Source organism: Canis aureus, chromosome 16, assembly GCF_053574225.1.
Source record: "Canis aureus isolate CA01 chromosome 16, VMU_Caureus_v.1.0, whole genome shotgun sequence".
NCBI classification, from domain to species: domain Eukaryota; kingdom Metazoa; phylum Chordata; class Mammalia; order Carnivora; family Canidae; genus Canis; species Canis aureus.
Window position 1 is genome coordinate 29,260,839 of NC_135626.1, and position 14,509 is coordinate 29,275,347.

The 14,509-nt window shown below is 49.8% G+C and overlaps 1 protein-coding gene across 16 annotated transcripts in view; it reads right to left on the reverse strand.

The window, feature by feature from the left end:
* Positions 1–2,479: 2,479 nt before the first annotated feature.
* AKAP1 (A-kinase anchoring protein 1) overlaps positions 2,480–14,509 on the reverse strand; it is a 33,764-nt gene continuing 21,734 nt past the window's right edge. For 13 of the 16 annotated variants that reach the window (XM_077852589.1, XM_077852593.1, XM_077852584.1 and 10 more), the window contains 9 exons: positions 12,306–12,439; positions 10,563–10,689; positions 9,852–9,979; positions 7,908–8,085; positions 6,332–6,482; positions 5,829–5,896; positions 4,434–4,507; positions 4,137–4,199; positions 2,480–3,577 (listed from right to left, as the gene is read on the reverse strand). In XM_077852589.1, the coding sequence (XP_077708715.1) occupies positions 3,503–3,577; positions 4,137–4,199; positions 4,434–4,507; positions 5,829–5,896; positions 6,332–6,482; positions 7,908–8,085; positions 9,852–9,979; positions 10,563–10,689; positions 12,306–12,439 (998 nt within the window). In that variant the 3' untranslated portion in view covers positions 2,480–3,502. Of the gene's footprint in view, positions 3,578–4,136; positions 4,200–4,433; positions 4,508–5,828; positions 5,897–6,331; positions 6,515–7,907; positions 8,086–9,851; positions 9,980–10,152; positions 10,260–10,562; positions 10,690–12,305; positions 12,440–14,509 lie in introns of those variants that run through there. The other 3 variants (XM_077852595.1, XM_077852596.1, XM_077852597.1) reach the window with 3 other exon arrangements.

Sequence of the window (14,509 nt, forward strand, 5' to 3'; positions counted from 1 at the left end):
CCCAACACTTGGTGTGAAAGTACTATAAAATCTCATTGATATGTCTAATGTGTATTACATGTTAAAATGTTGGGTTCAACAAACTATTAAAATTTCACTTGGTTTTCTCTTTTCTATTGAGGCTCCTAGAAAATTTTAAATTATGCACGTGGCTCACATGTTTCTCCTGGACACTGTTGGTCTAGAAACAATCCAGATATTCTATTCTCTGTCCATATCACTGATGACATTTGCCAGTGGAGATTCTTTTCCCTTTTTAGATCATCAAAGATTAAAAATGCTCACTCTGGCCTAGATGCTACATGTCATTCCTGGCTTTATTTATATTTCTTACATTTTAATTTCTCATATAAGCACAATGATAGATCACCTCCTGCCATGGTGTTTTTCCCATTCTAAGTTGTAAAACTTTTCTGCAGGCTGATGATTTAATGACTGTAGCGTTTTTACCTGGGGGTGTGGAATAAAGCATAATCAATTCTCACATTGCTTCAGAGGAGCCCTGGTTGGGACCTGCCTTGGGGCAACAGCCTGGCTTTGAGTGTCCAACTGCAAACCACTTTCTAAAGTCACCATCTGGGGCACCGGAGTGGCTCAGTGGGTTAAGTGTCTGCCTTGGGTTCAGGTCATGAACCCAGGGAGCTCTCTGCTCAGCAAGGAGCCTGTTTCTCCCTCTCCCTTTGCCTGCCGCTCCCCCTGCCTGTGCTCTGTCAAATACATAAAATATTAAAAATATATATATATAAATGAAGTCACCATCTATTTCCAGGGTCAGTCTCTGCCTCACTGGGGCATCATGAAGACCAAGTATTCCCTGCAAAACAGCACACTATCTGACACAGTAAACTCTCCATCACTCCAGCCACTCATCTTGATTTATCTTAAACCTGTGATGGTTAAGCGGCATGCTTGGGGCTGCACAAGGTGTAGCAGGAACCCAGGCTCCAGCCTCCATGCTGACACCCCACTGGGATCAGCCACCGCCTTTGCAGGGCCTCAGGACAGGAGGAGGGTGGGAGCGGGGGAAGCAGTTGAAATAAACACCTACAAAAAAAAAAGAAAGAAAAAAGAAAAGAGGAGAGGAGAGGAGAGGAAAGGAAAGGAAAAGAGAAGAGAAGAGAAAAGAAAAAAAGAAATAAACACCTACAGGGAGAACAAGTTGGAAGCTCTAGCCTCCTGCACCCAGCATGCCACCTGTCTCCCCCATACCCCAGGGCAGGTGACCAAGTCTCCCTCTAGCACCAGGAGTTTTCAAAGTCATACTTAAGTTGTCCCCTGGATGTTAACTCAGAGGACATATCTAAAATATACTGGCTCAAAGGGCCAGCATCCAAACAGGGGAGGGAGGACCTCTATAAATCCACTCCTCTGTAAGAGCAACAAGATTATCAGCAAAATGGTCAAAATCAACTTTTTCCAAACTCTGTAATCTGAGAAGGGTGAATTCAAAGAGTGCATGCCCTTCACGAACCTCCAAACTCAACGTTTCCTCCCATATGCCAAAACCTCCTTAAATGGACCCATCCCTGAAGGCTGACTATAAGCCCTGAGCAGTCCACCTCCTCATCCCCATTGCCCCATCTCCCAGTCCTGGGGGCCTTGTCCAAAGGATCCTGACCCATCACTTGTCATCCTAGGGACTATCTCATTGGAAGCCCTTGTCTTGTCTGGATCAACTTGGCTTGGTCTCTGCTTATCCACCACCCTGTCCCCCACCAGCCACCAAACTAGCTTACAGGCTCCTACATACCCAGTCTGCTGCAGTGATGCAGAATTATACAGAAAAAGCTGAGACTGGTTGTAACCCGAGCTGGCCCACATCATACCCAAATAATGCTGGGATTAAAGATGACCTGCAACTACAAATACATGAGAGCTCACCTTGGGCCAAGCTCCATACAAGCAGGGGACACTCCCGTGATTTTACTTCATTGCCTTGAGGTTAGTCCCATGAGCTAGTCCCAGGCTCTTAACCACTTGTTACCCACAGCCAGGGGGAGTGGCTGCAGATCTGTGGGAGGATTCCTTCAGTGTGAAGGACCCTTGGGCAGCCTCCACTCTCCAGAAACCCTTGGAGGGTGGGAGAGCTCTGAGACATAGAGGCCCAAGGGCCAGAGCCTGCTCCTCATGTAGGTGTATAATCTTCCTACTACTGCAACAGATGACATTAATTCAAAGTTCTATTGAGAATGTAGAAAAGAAATGTAGAAACCAGTGCTCATTTAAATTCAGGCCTGGCTATCTGAGACACTCACTAGGGGAAGCCAGAGGAAGCTTGGCTGCCACCTTGTGGGGCAAGGAGAAGAAAAAGCTGGATGGAAATTTCTGGCTGATCTTCCATGAGCCCCAGGACTCCTTTAGATGGATCCCTCTAGCCCCCTCAGGGCTCCTTTCCATGGGCTCCTCCAGCCCACCACACTCAACCACCTCCTCACTCCCCATTCCAACCCTCTCACCCTGGAAGAAATGGACTCAAAGCTACAGTGTATACAGTTCAAGATTTATAGAAGTTTAAGTTACTTTCTTATGTGGCACAATGCTGAAGCCAGTCTAAAAAAAGAATCAAACACACCACTGTAAGGTAATTCAAATGAGTTGATTTTTTTTTTTAACAAATTTGTACAGGAAAAAAAAAAAATCCCCGCTCACAATCTATACCTTATACCCTGTCCAGTATTCAGAAAGCCACAGGAGGAGCTGGCAGGGGCAGCTGTGCTCTGCAGAAGTAACATCTGCTTACAGAAGATGTGGGGTGTGGAAAAATCTTGAGTTCCCTTTGTTCTCCAGTGTATCTTATACAAAATATTACATTTTTTTAAACATATATTTACAGAGTTTGCACAAATAGAAAATGGTTACAAATTACAACCAGGCTTAGCAAGATAACAGTTCCCCTCCCCCACAGACCAAGGCCGGAGGTATGACTGCTTCATTATTTACAGATGCATTAAAAAGTCTGCCTTCTAGAGACCTAGATGAAGTGTATAAAAACTGGTTAAACATCATAAATTCATTTACGTAAGCTGTACAAGTAATCAATACCAATTAGTGATTTCATGTCTTGCTCCCTGAAGAAAGATTTTAAAGTAAAAGAAACCCTCTCAGGCAACACATCTCTTGGCCCGTCTGCTACAGTTGGTTTGGTTCTGAGTGAGGGGAAGAGGTGGGAAGAAAGAAGGGAATGGGGGTAAAGGGGTGGTAAAGGACAACCTGGTTGAGACAGTTTTACTTTCACTTTTTTTTTTTTTTTTTTAAAGGCTTGGAACCAGGCTAAATCGACTAGCTTGTTAAACACCATCCTATGGCTTTGAAAGAACCCATGGTTCCCTCCTTGTCTCAGAGGAGACTTCTCAACATGACTACAGCAGGAAAAAAAAAGAAAAAAAAGAGGACTTTCTGGGGAAGATAACGCTTGTTATTCTGATGTAACGTCTTTGCCTCAGCACCAAGCCCAATTTCAACAGTGCAAAAAGACTCCAGAAGCGGCTGTGGGGGACGGGGGTCAGAGGCTCGCGTAGTAGCTGTCTACCCATTGAGCAAGTCCTCGCTCCACCAGCGACCGGTTTATCAACACCGCCTAGAAAACAAAATTCCCTTGAGAGCTTTGCCCACTGCACCTCGGGGCCAGTTGTCAAGCCAACGTGGGTTTTCCCCTCTCTCAGTCTCAGATAACCATCACACACTATAGGTCCAAGAGAAATAGGGGGCGAGGGACAGGACTCTTCTAGGCCAACAGGGGCATTGATTTAATGTTCCATCAGCATGAGGGCAGACTTTTCAGCACACTAAAGAAATCTAAGCTTTAACACCATGAAATGGGGTGGAAAACCCAGGAGATACAAGGTCCCGAAAGGTTTGGCTAAGGTCCAGGAGGACCACTGACATTTTGTTGCAGGGCACTGCAGGATGTGTAGCAGCACTCCCCAGCCTCTACCTACGTAATGCCGCTTACCATCATCACCCTCGACTGGGGCAACCAAAAACATGTCTCCGGACTTAATTAAATGTCCCCTGCAGGGAAGGGGGCAGTGGTCTATAGTTACATCCTCTGATTAGCTCAAGAGGAAATAATGGACGAGTCAGCTTCAAATCTATGACTGCTGGCCAGTCACCTGAAGGAAAAGAACAGAACTTACTTCATTTCCAACCACACTCCATAGCTGAATTAGAGGAAGGCCAGTAGGACTATAACTTGTCACCTAGAAAAACAACAGAAGCAAGCAAGCACGTTTAAAAGCTACCCCGTGCACCACTCCTTAAAGACTGCTGACCAACCCCGGTCCCAAGCCACAGAGGATAAAGCAATTCAAAGGTCAGTTCCCAAGAATCCAAGATCTTGGATAAGAGAGGCCGGGAGGCACTGCACAAGCCAGGCAGGAGGCTCCTCAGACAGACCCTGTCCTGTCCAGCCTGCCCGCCTCCCACCCACACACCTGAGCCAGCAGCGCTGTGTTTCCTGTCATCTCGCTCATGGCTGCATCCGCTTCAGGTGAAAAGTGGTCATCATCTTTAAAAGGAAAAAGAAAAGCAGCATTTAGGCTTTCACTGAGGCAAAGTATTCCTGTCACTCACACAGCTTCCAGGGGCTTTCCGAGCGGATGTCTCAGATGCCGCTTCACCGGCAAGAGCCACCTATATAGTAGGTACAGAGGCCAGGCCTCCACGGGGCTCCAAGCAGATACACCCACAGGGTCTCCACTACATGCAACCTGCTGTGGGACAAGAGTGAAGGGACAGGGACTCTGCCTTCAAGGGGAACATGCCACCACCACATTTAGGTGCTGACAGGGCTGAATCTTGTTCCACTGAGGCAGTGACAGCTGACAAATGCAGGTGTTCCCCCCACTTTCTAGATGGGGACACAAAGACAAAAGGGGATGGCCCAGTGGTAAAGGCTGGCCTCAGGTCCAGGCAGTGGCCACAGAGCACAGCATGGGCAAGTCCCCTGCTAGAGGGCAGGGCATGGGGGTGGCACTCTGCATCAGCTTATGCAGTTACACACAAGGACGGAGACACAGGTTCACCAAGGTCTGGGGAATGCCTGACAGAGGAGGGAGCGCTTCGGCGGGCTTGGATACACCGTGGAGAAATGAAGGGGAACTGGACAAGTGCAAAAGAAGAAAACAGAAGGAGGCCATGGCCCAGCACTTGGGCCGGCAGGATGTAGGCAGCCTTCAATGCATCTAGCGCATTTCCCGGTGTGGACCATAGAGAAGAGTGTGGGATGATCGCACTACCACCTACAGATACAAAAATCCTGGTCACCGGTAGCTGCAACTTGACCACCATCCACATATCAGTTCCTGGGTTATATAACTCCTCAAGGACAGATACTATCCCACTTTCCAGAGAGTTAAAAAAAAAAAACAAAAAAAGGTTGGGGGGAAGGTGAGGATAATAACTTGCCCAGGACCACTATGCTAGTCCCTCTGGGGATGGGGTCAGTGTAAGATCCCACACAGGTGAGTACCGGCAAAGTCCCCGCAGTCCCCGCCGAGCAGTACCGTGGGCTCCCATGCCTGCCCTCCACCATGGATGCTAGGTAGGACCCTGGGTCTCGACCACGTTTTGGAAACTGCTTGTGTTAGAAGCCTCTCAAAGGCTGGCAGCCTGGATAAAGTCCACCCTGAAAGGTGCTGCTGGCATCACTGAGTATTCGTTAGAAATGCATGTCCTCGGGCCCTAGCCCAAATCTGTTCAATCGGAAACTCTGACAGGGGCAAGCAATATGTGTTAGCCTATGTCCTCCAAGTGCAAATAAGGGCTCTCAAAGAGAGAGACCTACTCTCAACCACTGTTCCCACCATGCCAGAGGCCCCATCTGTTACCTGACAAGGGCATCACACTGTCCAGAAGGACCTCTGCTCCCTGGAATGGCAGAGTCACAAAATCAGATCTAGAAAGGCAAGGGAGGAACACTGTTTATGAACTCACAGGCCAACTCCACTTCAGCCCATATTTACCTTGTGATATAGCGCTGTAGTGTAGCCTCCCACAACCCAAGACGAGGCAAAGCAGAAGCATATATGTTAGGCAGCAGGCCACAACTCCCAGCATGCCTGAACACAGGCCTCCCTGTGTAGCAACCTGACCTCAGAGCGTCTGCCATCAAGCTCCCAGAGAGAAGCTCTTGGGGCACCTCTGCCACAAGAGGCCTTTCTAGCTGGGAGGAACAACATGGTCTGTTTATATCAGACTCTGCTAAACCAGAGTAGGCAGCAGAAGAAAGAGTCAACCTGTGTCCCAGGGTTGGTAGAACTGAGCCAGCTAGGCAGGAACCCCACACCCCAGGTACACAGGGTGTGTGTTTGTCTGAGGAGGGTGGACCCACCGGATCTGCCGGAGCACGTCCACTTTCACTCTCTTATATCCACCGTAGTCCACATAGCGTATCTCCACTTCATTGCTCTCCTCATAGGAGGCCACCACTTGGGCTCGCCACCAGGCACCGTCCACGCCGGGGGCAGCGCAGATGACCGTTACTGCAGGTCAGGAAGAGAGCGTGTGGATACTCCTGGCATAGGGCAGGGCACCAAGGGTCACCCCAGTCAACACTACCCACCTCCCCACATCACTTCCAAGGGGCCAGTGTCTCCACAGGGCCAGGAAATAGCAAAGAGTCTCCAAAGCTCCCCTGGAGCCCAAGAGTGTATTAAGGGAAGGATCTGGATATGGGAAATCTGGCCTCCCATGTGTACTACCCAAAAAGCTCTCCAGACCAAAAAAGCACTCTTCCAGATCTATTTACTTTGAAACCTACAAAAGCCTTAGATGGACAAAGACGGATCAGAAGAAATCAAGTAAAATCCCAAACTTAGAGAATGGGGACTTATATTCTCTAGGGAAAGTCCCAGAAAGAATCAAGAACCTCCAAGTGCAGCAGATCTCGTTGGCCTATTAACTAGAGCCTGTTCTGGCCCGAGGTGACTCAGAAGTCGGTCAGAAGACTCCCAGGCTTAAAACTCGCCTCTTCTAGCCTTTGCTTCAGGAAGGCACCAAGAGCACAGGTATCCCAAGCAGCCACGACCAGGTAGCAAGTGTGCCAGCAGTCACCTGCCCTGTGGCCACAGGGCCAGGACAGATGGAACTACAGCATGAAGACCTGCACACATGGCTGACCACACTGGGTCCTGACCTTGACCCTTAAAGGGAGCCTTTGATTCAGTCACCTCTTAGATCCCAGTTTGGTCTTCACTGCTGGATCAAAGCAACATTAAAAGACTGACAATTAAATCCTATTTCTGCCACAGGTAGCTTCAAAGGTTTCCTTAAAAGCCTTGGTGCCCATCAGGGCACTCCAGGTTAGGAGTCCCTGACAGGAGTGGATGAAGAGATGTTCTGACATTGGATTCTTGCCAACAAGGGCGATAAGGAAATAGTGACAAAGAAGACTCAGGAGCACAGCTAAGTTTAGATCCCAGGTCCTGCTCTTATATCACCTGGGCAAGCCACCTGACTTCAGAGCCTGCTTTCTCCTTGGTTGCAGGAAGGTGAGACACCCCACCCCAGGGGTCTATTGCTCTCAGGGAGCTTCAACAAGAACTATCATCTGGATCAAGGACTTTACATATAACACACATAGAATCCAACCCTGATTCCTGAAACAATGGGCATCACTCCATTCAACAGATAAATTGCAGAGCTGGGATCTGAGTTCATGTGTCAAAACTCTACTCTAACTCCATGGGACTCTTGTCAGCCAATGGGAAGACCTTTTCCATTGGGATAGTTGGGAAACTCAGCCCAGAGTAACTCCACACTGATGACAAAAACTTAGGGATGCTGTTCCCATGAAGAATCCCAGAATGGCCTCCTCCTGGATCAAGACCAAGGGCAGAACAGGTCACCCCCAAAACTCCTCCCCTTGAGAACCCAAGGCTCCCCAGTGACCCTGGGGCAGCACTTACTTTCCACTGGGGTGGGCAAGGTGGGGATTCCTGGCTGAGAGTAGCACAGGTACATCTGCTGATCCAGGCTACGCAGTGCATGGAAAGTAGGATGCGTGTGCTGCTGCACGAACAAGTGCCCAGCGTTGACCTGGTTGACCACAATCACCTCCACAGTGATGCCATCAGGGAGCATGAGCTGTAGAGAAAGGGGAGGGGCAGCAGGCACTGCAGCAATCCTTCTCTTATGTTTGGATAAGCCCTGAGGCCCCAGGGCAAGTCTCTGAACTGGCACATCTTTGTAAAGGGCATGGCAACCCAAAGCAACAAGGCACCCAAACGGCAGAAGTTCAAGGAAAACTATGTCAGCCATGGAAAGTGTGGCTCAGCAGCCCTTACCCTGCAATACCAACACTAACCTGTAGAGGAGGCCTCAACTCAAGGCTGGGCAGGGAGGAGCTAGCTGGGGAAGTAGTGTAGGGGCCTGGGCAGGGTCCCTCTCTCAAGGGGTCTGTAACACCCAACAAAGGCAAGGGAATGGGGGGCCACGGAGAACAAGTTACTGAGGCATAAGAGGTGGGTGGGCCCCAGGCCCCTGAGCCAGCATCCTTGGCCCTGCCTGCTGACTCCAGGAGCTGCAAGTCCAACAGGACCCCTCTACTCTGTTCTCCTGCCAGCAAGAACCCAATAGTCTGCGTCACACCATCTCCTCCTCTCTGCACGCCAGACCTCCTACCAACTCATTCCCACTCTGGGATTTGGAATGTAGGTTTTCTCAGTGGCTTGGCCCACATCAAAGACTTGTCCCTAGACACTAGTTTTCTTGTTGCCAAGTTACAGACCACATCTAGGTACTCTGGACACAGGAAGATGTGCCACCTTCCTGACCTTCATCCCTCCCTGGGGTGTGGCTGGTTGAAAGGCACCTGGGATCTCCTCTCCAGTTCTACCAAACCACAGAGAGTACAAGGGAAGGAAGCCATCCCAGCTGCTCAATTATTTAAAATTAAAGAATGGGTCTGGTCCAAGCCTGCTGGGGAAAAAAAATGCTAGGATTCAAAAGTAAAGCACAGAGTGGGGTCAGCCTGTTCCCAAATATCCAGAGGGAAGTAACAGGACACTCATTCCTCCTGCCATGGCACAAGCATCTTTGGAGTGGAATAATACAGAACCAAGAAGTCAGTCATCCCAAACAAAAGCGAGGGAGACAATTTTCTTGCAGCAGCCCATGTGTGAAGTATAGTCATCATCTCTGGTCTACAGAACTCTACAATTCTACCTGGGAGATGAGGCTCAAATAGAGCTGGCAGGATGCTGTAAGATCTTGAGCGATAGGCCCCAACACACAGAGGCCCTAAGATAGAAGCTTCCTCTTCCTGCCAAGCTCCAGGAACAACCTCCAAAAGAGCCACCTGGCTTCCAGGGCTGGGTGGGGAGAATTTCTTCTCCTTTATAATCTAGATACTTCCCTTGAGAAGGAAGGGGAAGGGAATTCTTCACCAGAGCCATTAGACCCAGCTCGACTAGGAGTAAGGAACATAAGGACCCACTACAAGCCCATCCAGGCCCCCAAGGCTGTGACTCCGGACATATCACCAGCTTTAAGGAGATCCAAACCAGTCTGGGTAGACCCAGTCTCCTGGATAGACTATACTCCTTTCTAGGCAAATGCCTTGAAAACACAAAAGATGTCAGGGCAGCTGAGCCCGAGAAGAACGGTCCTTGCCAAGTGGGGACAGAGGCATGTCTGGTTTTGTACCAGCACTTCAGCCTCAAAGCCCAGCCACAGAGAACACAGGCTAGAAGCAGAAGCAAACTGACCACAGGAGGCTAGAGGGGAGGGGTCACAGGCATCAACAAGCTCTTGGCCTTCCTGACCCATGGTCTCAGGGATTTCTAATTTGGGGAGGTTGGCATGAAAGGGAGACAAAAAGGTCTGGTCTGGTCCGCCAGGTGCATGCTCACCCAGGAAGTCATTGGAAGAGAAGGCAGTGCCAGTGATGGCAGTGGGGGAGCGTAGATATTGGTGAGGTTCAGCTCCTTGAACTTCTTTCCAATCAAGTTCAGCGCCTTGTCTACATGATGCTGAGAGCCTAAATGGGGTAGAGGCAGGAGAGTCACAGTGGATACGACCAACTGCAAATCCAAACCCATGAACATATCCCACCCCGCAGGAGCTTTCCTAGAGTTCAAAGGTATCTTTACAGAGCCAAAAAGCTGTTTTGCCTTAAGAAAGGTTATCTAAAGAGGACTGAAATCCACCGACCTATCAAGTGATACCACTGCTGTTGTGTCCATGCTTTGAATGCAATAGGAGGCTAGCTGATGGGAAAGGTCTAGCCCTCACCAACCGGAGGGGAATCATGTTCTGCTCTGTGAAGGAATTGTGTGAGGCAGCGGGCACCATAAATCCAGGCCACCCCAGCCTGCCCATGTGAGTGCCCACACCTCTCCTGGCCACAAGATCTGGGGGAGGGAGAGGAGGCTCCTTCAAGTAGCTGAACTGGAGAGGAGGGCTAACGGAAGACCCCCCACCATCACCACCATGTTCCCTTCACCTGGGATGAGCAGGGGTTTCTATTCAGAGACTTAGATTCCAAAAAGGGAATAACTGAGATTCAAATGCCTTACATTTCAGGGAAGACAACAAAACCCAAGCGGACAGCTGCCACTGACCTTCTATGTGGCAGATCTGGATGTTCTGGGTGTAAGGCAGGGTGGAGATGTAGATCTTGGCACCAGACGTTTGCTTCAGAAAGCTCACATACCGCCCCTGCTTGCCAATTAGCCGACCAACTAAGTGCTGAAAGAGAAAGAGACGATTGGGGTGTTAATAGGAAACCAATTCCCTACGTTCCCAAAGACTTACCTTTGTTTTACACAAAGTGAAGCTCAAATATATCATTAACTGTGAACATATCAGCACTCATTTGCCAGGCACTGTTCCGAGCACTTAGCTATGACAGATACCTTTATCACCATTTTACAGATGAGGTTAACAAGCTCATAGACGCTAAGTAACTCACCCAATATCACACTGCTAAATGGCTGAACTACACAGTCTGGCTGGCTCCAGGACTCAGCAGTTCCCATTTCTCCCCTGACAACCTGGCCCACATCCAGAAGGCTGCAAAGCCAGCATCTTCTCCTCCCAAATCTACACTAGGAGAGGTTCCACCACAGCACAAGGGTCGATTTACGACTCCTCCGACCTCTTCAAGTCTATCCGGGTTCAAAGATAAAAAGGCTCCATTTGAAAATAAAAGTTGAAGAAAGAACCCTTGGGCTTCTGCTGTCAATTGATAGCGGGCGGGAGCCTTCAGAGCACGAGGCTTGTAGAAGTGCCCAGCGTGCCAAGAGCTCAAGGCAGACAGAAGAAGCCCAACTTAGCCATGATGTAAGGCGAGCTCTGAGACAATCCCACACAACCGTACACCAGCAGAGCTACCAGGGACATGGTCGCCCTGTACCTAGAGCTGTCTGGGTGTGCCCTTTGCAACCACTAAGGGAGGAGGAGGCACAACTGCTATCAGGGTCACAGGGCAAGGGGGGAACCACCAAGGGAGTCAGCACCCTGGGGTCAAAGCAGCCTGCCTGACCTAGAGTTCAAACCAAGCCAAGTCTCCATGGCGGCGGTAGGGAGCTAAGTTCCTGGGAGAATTCAGTTGGCCAATTATTTCTGAGCCCCCGTGATAAACATCAAGATCGAGCTAATAAATTTTAAGTTAGAATAGCAAGAAGCTCGAAAACACTTTGGTACCCTGGATTTGGGGACTGGTGAAGTAAACTGACATTCCTACAATGAATAATGCAGTTAAAATTATATTTTCAAAAGAATAACGCAGGAAAATTAAATTGTTAAATATTTAAAAGCATTAATTAAAGCAACATAATCTCAGTTTTGTTTAAAAACCACAGGGTGCAAGACGAGAAGGAAACACAAGTCTTCACAGCCACTCCCGGGGGTAAGATTAGAGCAGCTTGTTATTTTCCTCATACGTTTCTATACTTTTCAAGCTCTCTGAAATATGGATTTATGCTGTGCTCAATTATCAAATATACTTTGCACTGGAGAGCTTTGAGCAGAGCACCGTGAAGGGACTCCCGCCTAGCTCACGTCCTCAGGCTGGTTTTTGCTAGCATCTCCAAACAGATCTGAGCCCCAGCACACAGGAGGAAGCCCCAGGGAGAGCGTAAGTAGCCTGTGTGTGAGTTTGAAGGAGACGAGAACAGGTCCCTCCTGAAGGCAGCTGAGGGAACTCCACTTGGCAGGAAGCTCTGTGGGCCCTGGCAGGGTGTGACACTCCTGCTCCCTTCAGCCTCTGGCTCACTCGGGGGGGAGCTTCAGGTTTACTGTCTCCCTCTCCCTTAAGTTCGATGACCCTGGGCCTGTAGGAGTGTGGAGCTTGCAGCCCTTACCTTTGGCACTTCAATCTCCCAGATGATGAGGTCGACCTTCTTAGGACTAGAGGCTGCTTGGGCATTCTGGAAACTGTCAGTCTTCCTGGGGCCACAGCAGCCATCCACTGAATCCATGCTGTTCCCGTCCGAGCCTGCAGGGGTGGAAGCAGCATGCACAGACACACAGAGGCCAGCTAAGAGCAGTCAACAATGAAGAACTTCCAAACTCACATTCCCAGGAGGCCCCCGCCCCACACCCCCTCCTCGAGCTTGGCAGGTGACTGTCAACCCGAAGTCTAGAAGGGTTAGAACAACCCCAATGAAAGGAGGACTGGGGGTGTAGATACACCTAATTTTAGCCTGTCACTCACAGCTCCACTTGCTGAATTGGCAGCCACGCCCAGCCACAGCTGCTGGAGCAGAGACAAGTGGTGAGCTGGGAAGGGGAGTCCACGGGGTGGGGGAGCAGGCCAGCAAGACCACATGGTCCCAGAAGCTGTATATGTGCTGGCTTCCACAAAGACCAACCAGTCACAAGGGGTCCACACCCCAGCACCTATGCCAGCCCCTCAGACCAAGGGACCTAGGCCTGGGCTCCATGGGCAGTGAACTTCAGTCCAGCAGAGCTAGAAGAATCCTCCCTTGCTGGCTCATCTGAGGGCCCCATTCTCATCTTGCCCTGGGGCTCTACTGGAAGTAGATGAAGGAAGGAGGTCCTCCTTTCCCTCTGCTTAGGCCTGACTTGTGCAACTCTTAACATTCTGGGCTCATGGTGGATCTTTACCCCTTGGTCCCAAGACTGGGCTGAAGTTCATGCCCCAGACAACAGACAGAGCAGGAAGCAGGCCCCTGGCATCAATGTGGTCTGCTGCTCTCTTGCTCAAGAGTGTGCCAGAGAGGCTATCCCAGAAAAACAGGGGTCCAGACCAGCTTAAGAGAAAGGCCTCTGGCTTAAATATGGAGGACTTAACTACCAGAAATAGATCGCTCCCAAGATTCTACTACTTAGGTTATTATACACATGGTTTCTCCAAACTCTGGACATAATCCTTTGCCAAGCAACGCATGTACTGTCTGGATGCACAGTAAGGCTTAAGAGATTCTGCCCCCAGATAAGGACAAGTCACCTTGAGAGTGACCTTGTCCCTCAACACCAGGGGCCCCAGCCTCTCCTGGATAGAATAGGCCTGGCTGATACAGGCCACTCCAGGGACACCCAGAGGTGGCTCAGACCACACAGCACTCTAGCAGTCTGTGCTCACAGGCCAGCTTCCTCAGTGGGCCCCCTAGGCACCAGGTAGGGCTGTGCATGGTCAGGTACATCAGATGCCAGGGAGGTGGGAGCTTATGCTTTGCCCAACTGAGGGCCAAGTGAGTGGTATGCCACGCTCCCATCTCTTGTTCCTGTACCTCCCCACGGTCATAGCCCTCTCTTCCACGAGGCCTCAACTGAAGGCCTTCACCACACCTGAGTAGCTGCCACAACCAATCTAGAGGTGGCATGACACAGCTGTAATGGGTCTGTTAATTCAGCTTAGGGCCAGTGGATAAAGAGAAACTCCATTATTCTTAGGAAAATATTTGTTTACCCACTTTAAGATCTTTTTTTAAAAAAAGCACACACACATTTTAACATCCCTGAAATTTGGATGCATCTTATACGCTCTGGCCTTCTATGATCACAATCAAATAATGAGTTCTCTTTCACTTAGAGGTACAGAAATCAGTGATGTCTTCTTAATCAACCCAATAGCCATCTTGGAGGTGACAAAATGTGGTGTGTGAAACACACTAGATGCTACTGAAAGAAGTAAAATTCCCCATAAAGACTCCCTGCCTTCCTGGAGTGGAGATGGTAGGGCACGGCTCCAGGACACACAAGTCAGAGACCCCCACCGGGAATTCATGGCCTCTCTGCAGGAAATAATGGAAAATACCCCAGGGTAGCTGTGAAACCAGGGTCAGGAGTTGCTGACCTGTCCATTAGCGGTCTGAACTGTCTATGCTGGGGTCAGCACCCGAAAACCCCAGTGGACACTTCATTACCGAAGTGCCCCTCTTTCCTGGGGGTGGAACTGCAGCTCACAGAAAGGAAATGGCGGAGGCCCTCTGCGGAGGAATAGTGGCGGCAACAAGGCAGGAGGGCGAGAGCCTCCCTCAAGTGTCAAGGTTGTGGCCGCTCTCTGGGCACTTACCCGGTAAGAGCTTCTGGAGAAGGAAGG